Below are 6,019 nucleotides of genomic sequence, written 5' to 3'. Positions count from 1 at the left end.
ATAATTTTTTTTTTTTTTAAAAAAAAAAAAAAAAAAAAAAAAAAAAAAGAGAATATCAATATAAAAAAAATAAATAAAAAATAAAATATTTATAAAATTATAACTAGGCATATGTTAAAATTAATTTTTTTTTTAATTCTTAAAAAAAATTTAAAAAAAATAGTATTATCTATTTATTAATTTAAACCTAAATTATTAATTCCTACTCATAACAATATCAATTTATATATTTAATATTAAAAAAAAAAATTTAAATTTATCATAAGATTCTACAGAACGGATTATCTCAGAACGTGAAGATTTACAAAACTTTTATTATTTTAATCCAAAAAAATTAAAAAAATTAGAGAGTTTCATATATATAAATTATGAATGCTTCTTTCATTTTTTTTGTTTTATAATTAATTTTCACTGCAATTGAGATACATAATTAAGTTCTTTTTTTTTTTTTTATTGATCAATCATTTTATTGTTTATTAAAATATAGATGTCTCGATTTAAATAAAAGATAAAATTAAATAAATGAAAGGAGATAGTGAAAACATTCATTAGGATTTATAATTAAAGATAAAAAAAAAAAAAAAAAAAAAAATATAAACAATAATATTAGATATAAAAAAAAACAAAAGAAATTAATACAATATTTATTTGAAAAAAATTAGAAAAGATGTAATATGCTTTAAAACTAAATAAATTAAATTTAATATAAATATAGTTTACATTCATACTTTTTGTTAAATTAGTGTATACCTGTTGTAATTTTAACCTTTAAATTTTTACATAAAATTCACGTAGGAATATTCCATTTTATGTATGATTATTGTTTTGTGTGTATTAATTTCAATGTTGAAAATAAGAAAAGAAAATATATATTAGAGAATTGAAATGATAAATTTTTATTTAATTCTTTTTTATTTTATTTTAAGTGTAAAGAATACTCATGAAAAAACAACAAAAGATTATGAATGCGTTAATTTATTATCACATAAGGATTTTCATGAAAAATTACAAACTTTAAGAAAATATCAAATAAAGGATAAAAATGTACAAAATAAAAACAAATATGTTTTTTCATATTTTGGAAGTTCTGGGAGTAATAAAAGAAGAATTTTAGAAAATTTATTTAATATATCATCAGAAAAAAGAAACTTTATTAATTTAGGATTTCAACAAAAATTAGATCTATGGTTTGGATATGATAAAAATAATAATTTTAATGTTGTTCTCGATATAGATTTATTAGAAAATAAAGAATTTTTAGATAATTATGAAACTATATATAATTATGAAAAGTTAGTTGATATTATTATTGAATCAACAAATAGTGTTATAATATCTTTATCGATGGAAGATATATATAAGGAAATATATGACGAAAAGGAAAAGAAGGATTGTGCAAAAAACATTACAAATAAAAAGTATCTTATCAATTTACCTACAAAAATAGAAATTCTTTTAAATAGATTGAATCAGAAAAGTAAAAATATGAATATTTATTTAATTATTACAGATAATAAAAAACTACATAGTGCTAATGTTAATAAAGATATAATTAATCATTTAAAATTAAAGTATAACAATTTACATATTTATTTAATAAAGCAGAGTAAAATGAATGTAGATTTATTACAAAAGAATAATATAAATAAATATGAACTATTAATAAATAATATAGAAGGTTCTATGAAAGAAATGAATACATTTAAGAATTTTGATATCTTTAATGAAAATTTTGTTTATAATATATATGTAATAGAGGAATCATATATAAAATGCTTAAATTATTTTGATAAAATATATTATGAGTATGAGAAAAATATTATAATGGGGAATGTTATTGAAAATTATGGTGAATTAGCAGAAAACCTTATAAAATCTTCTTTGCTTTTGTTTCATTTATTGACATTTGAACAAACAGGTACAAAATTTAAGGATACAATTTTTAAGAAATTAATGGCAAGATTTCAAACATTAATACGTAAACAAATATTAAAGCAGTTATTATTGTTAGAAATCTCTTATATTAACAAAGGAAAAGATATGATATTAAATAAATTCTATATAAAGAATGACAAAGATTTATTAGAAAAAAAAGATAAAATTGAAAATTTAAAAAATTCTTTAATAAAAAAATTTACATTTGAAATAAATAAATTAATCACCAAACAATTTATATTAGACAGTAGTCTTAATAACACAATTAAAGAATTTTTATATCAATTCGAAGAAAAATTAGAAAAAATATTAAATAATTATTATGATTTGAATCAAAGCCCATTAAAAAAATTATTTGATAAACGAAAAATAAGAGAAGCTCTTAATAGAAAAAAAAAAATGTTTAATCCATCTTTAAATATGAATCTAACTTTAACATCATTAATTAGAAAAAGTGGATATGGAAATTTCCAAAGCTATTTTATATATGATTTAGGTATATTAAAATTTGTACTAGGAGTTGTAAATGATAGAAATACACCTGAAGTTCAACAACAAGGAGATAAAATTCCTTTTTTAAAATTTCAACCAAAATTGAATCTAAAATTAAATTTTAAATAAATATTTTTAGTAATTAGAAAAAATTAGATAAAAATATTTTAAGAAAAAAAAAGAATAATAAAAATATAACTTAGTATAAAAAGTTAAGATAATCTTTATTTCTCTTATATTTTTTTTTTTCATGATTATTATTTTAAAATGATTTCCATATTCCTTTGTATTTTTATTAAATATAAAAGAGTCTTATTAAAATATTAGTTAAAATATTTTGAGGAAAAAAAAAAATATATTTTTTTTTTTATTTAATTTTTTTGTATTTTCTTTTTTTTTTTTTTTTATTTGTTATATAAAACTAAAAATTCACATTACTATTTTATTTAATTTTTTTTTTTATAATTGAGCGTAATAAATATGTTTATATTTAATGAAATAAATGGTGAATTTTAAATTATTCTGGCTTTATTATTATTTTATATTTTTTAAATATTTTCAATAATACAGTATTACATTTTTTAATGGTAATGTGAAAAGACATTTAGATTTGTTTATAAATTTTTTTATTTTGATCATAAAAAAAAAAAAAAAATAAAATAAAATAAATAAATAATATACTATTTTGTGTGACAAAAAATTAGTTTTTAATAAAAATTTTCAAAAAATAATAAAGAATATCTAAAAGCAAACTTATATCTTAGATAATTTATGAGATTTTAATTGTATATATAAAATAATTAAATAATTCAATTCTTCTTATTTTTTTTTTTTTTTACATGTTTTTTGGTTTTATAATTAATCCATTGCTTGAATTTATCTAAATAGGAAAATAAGTAGATATAATTATAATGCTGTAATGTAGTGAATTTTTATAAAGGAATAATTCTTAAAATAAAATGAAATAAAAAATAATATAATGTAACAAAATAAAGTAAAATATAATAAAATAACCGATCCCTTTAAATTATCCCTTCTATTAATTTTTTTTGTCACATTTTTTAATTTTGGCCATAAGACACAACAGTTTAATTCCTATATATATTTATATAAAAATAAACATCAGAAAGAATTATTTATTTAAGTATATTAGAGGTAAACGAATTAAAAAAAAACCAAAATAATTTGTTTAAAAATAATATAATGTATTCTCTCTTTTTTTTTTTTTTTTTTTTTAAAATGCATTTATACAAATTCTCTTTTTTCATCATTTGAATATTCTTGAAAATATTTTAGAGATTCACAGTGCCCATCATAGTCTATTCCCCTAAATAATGTTAGGAAAAAAAAAAAAAAAAAATGAAAAGAAAAAGAAAATATGTTATAAAAAAATATGAAAATAAAAATTTTTTTTTATTTCTTCTACCAACATTGCCCTATAGAATTTTTTATCCAACCTAATTCAAATAAGAAATAATGTATAAAAAATTAAATATATATAAGAAACATAACATTTAAAATTTTAAGTTTTATAAATATTACAATTTATAAATAATTACTTTAATTTTAAATAAAATTATTAGATTTTTTCTTTTTTTTTAAGAAACCTTCAGGGCACAAATAGGAATAATCTCTTTCATAAGGAGAATCTTGGCAAACATGTGGTTTATGTTTTGCTAAATTTTCTTCATTAATTATTTCTTCATCTAATTTTTCTAAAACTTCACTATCTATTCTAATAACATATCAGAGAATTAAAATAATAATATTAGTTACAACAAATGCAATAGAAAAAAGATAAAATTATAAATATAGTAAAAGTAGTAAAAATAATGATGTTAATATAATTTAATTTCCTTTTTATAAATAATATAAAAAAAAAAAAATCATAGATTAATTATTTTTATTTAATTACTTGTGAATTTTGCTTGTCTAAAATTTTGTATTTATATAATTAAAAAAAAAAAAAAGCAAAATTTTAATAAGAGAAAAATTATATATTAAAAAAAAAAGGAAAATTTTAATAAGAGAAAAATTATATATTAAAAAAAAAAAAAAAATATGTCATTTTACAATATCGGTTTGAGTAGGAAGGGATTCAGATATATTTTTCAATTCCTTTGACATATCTTCATATAGATAAAAAGAAAATAAAGAAATAGTTATATATTTATTTTATTGAAAAAAAAAAAAAAAAAAAAAAAATCTATATAACCTTTAATTATAGCCATTTGATTAACTAGAAATATAATTGGGGATGAGATATAATATAGTAATAAATTAGAAATAATTAGAATAATTTATTTTTAAAGAGAATATTTATAATTTTATTTTATTTTATTTTATTTTATTTTTTTGCCTGCTTTTCTTTTTTTGGTCCATGGGAGCATACATTCTGAAAGGTGAAACAAGACAAAAATAAACAAATAAATTTTATTCATCTTTAATAAAAAATAAAAAAAACAGTATACAGATTGAATATTTTGAAAGTGTACTTATATAAAAATAAGTTAAACAACTAGAAATAGCACAATAAAAGATTTAATTAAAAAAAAAAAAATATATTCTAAATAGAGAATTTTATTTTTAACATAAATATCCTGCTTAAAAAATTAATTTTTTTTATAGAATTCATTTATTTATAAGATAAGTGTACATACAAAATAGTATATAAGTTTGAATATTATTAATATATAATAATAATAATAATAATAATAATAATAATAATAATAATAATAATAATAATATAGTAGTAAAGATTATCACATATTAAAAAATATATTAAAAGAATACATTATTTTAAAAAGTATGAAAACATATGTATAAAATAAATAAAATTTAAAATGATTAATTAAATATAAATAATTGTGGTTATAATTAGTATAATAATTATAATTATAATAATTTAAAAAATAATGATCATATATAGGTTTATAAAAAGAATAATAATAGCCTGATTCCCTTTTTAGAACATTTTTTTTTTTTTTTTTATTTCTTATGTGCATAAAATGTAATTAAAAAAAAAAAAATTCGATTATAATTTTATTTTTTAATTGAAAATATATTTCTTAATTGTTTATAATAATTTTAGTATTCTTTTAATTACTTAATTTTTTTTTATATAATCATTTTTTATTTCTAAAAATTTGAAAATTTTTGTTATTAAAGAAAAGTAAAATTGTAATTTTTTTTTTGTTTTTTGTTATTTATAAAGTATTAAAATAAAAAATGAGCTTCAACAATTTTAATAAGGAACCACCTCCTGAGTATTTAAATCATATTTATGTAAATAAAATTAAAAAAAAAAAATACATATATATATATACATATAAATACATTATATAAGTAAGTTTTACTAATAATACTTAAAGTTCTCCTTTTATTTCCTTTTTAAAATATGTATGAACTTAATAAAAAATTAGAAAAATTTCATATTATATGTTTTCAAAATTGTGAAAAATTTATTAACTCTATAAAAACATTGAATTTTTATTAGAAGTCATAATAAAATAAAAAAATTTATTTCAATTACAAAGTTAATTATTCCCTTTTTTTTTTTTTTTTTTTTTTTTATGTAAATTAAAATATTAAT

At 15.5% G+C, this 6,019-nt stretch overlaps 3 protein-coding genes across 3 annotated transcripts in view; 2 read left to right on the top strand and 1 right to left on the bottom strand.

Moving 5' to 3' along the window:
• Window positions 1-885: 885 nt before the first annotated feature.
• PGAL8A_00152900 (conserved Plasmodium protein, unknown function) lies at window positions 886-2,556 on the top strand (the record flags this gene model as incomplete). Its single annotated transcript, XM_028675073.1, has 1 exon — window positions 886-2,556. The coding sequence occupies one exon, from the start codon at window positions 886-888 to the stop codon at window positions 2,554-2,556; it is 1,671 nt and encodes a 556-aa protein (XP_028526641.1).
• Window positions 2,557-3,262: 706 nt separating this feature from the next.
• Window positions 3,263-4,868, bottom strand: PGAL8A_00152800 (conserved Plasmodium protein, unknown function; the record flags this gene model as incomplete). Its single annotated transcript, XM_028675072.1, has 9 exons — window positions 3,263-3,307; window positions 3,442-3,522; window positions 3,679-3,754; window positions 3,854-3,884; window positions 4,035-4,162; window positions 4,343-4,359; window positions 4,501-4,556; window positions 4,643-4,666; window positions 4,787-4,868. 9 exons carry the CDS (start codon window positions 4,866-4,868, stop codon window positions 3,263-3,265), a joined length of 540 nt encoding a protein of 179 aa, XP_028526640.1.
• A 787-nt stretch (window positions 4,869-5,655) lies between these two features.
• PGAL8A_00152700 (conserved Plasmodium protein, unknown function) overlaps window positions 5,656-6,019 on the top strand; it is a gene marked incomplete at both ends in the record, with an annotated part of 2,734 nt that continues 2,370 nt past the window's right edge. The window contains 1 exon segment of the mRNA XM_028675071.1: window positions 5,656-5,712. Coding sequence (XP_028526639.1) covers window positions 5,656-5,712 — 57 coding nt within the window.

Source organism: Plasmodium gallinaceum (assembly GCF_900005855.1).
Source record: "Plasmodium gallinaceum strain 8A genome assembly, contig: PGAL8A_v1_65, whole genome shotgun sequence".
NCBI lineage: Eukaryota > Apicomplexa > Aconoidasida > Haemosporida > Plasmodiidae > Plasmodium > Plasmodium gallinaceum.
The sequence above is the reverse complement of the archived record's forward strand: the minus strand, read 5'-3'. Positions and strand labels throughout refer to the sequence as shown.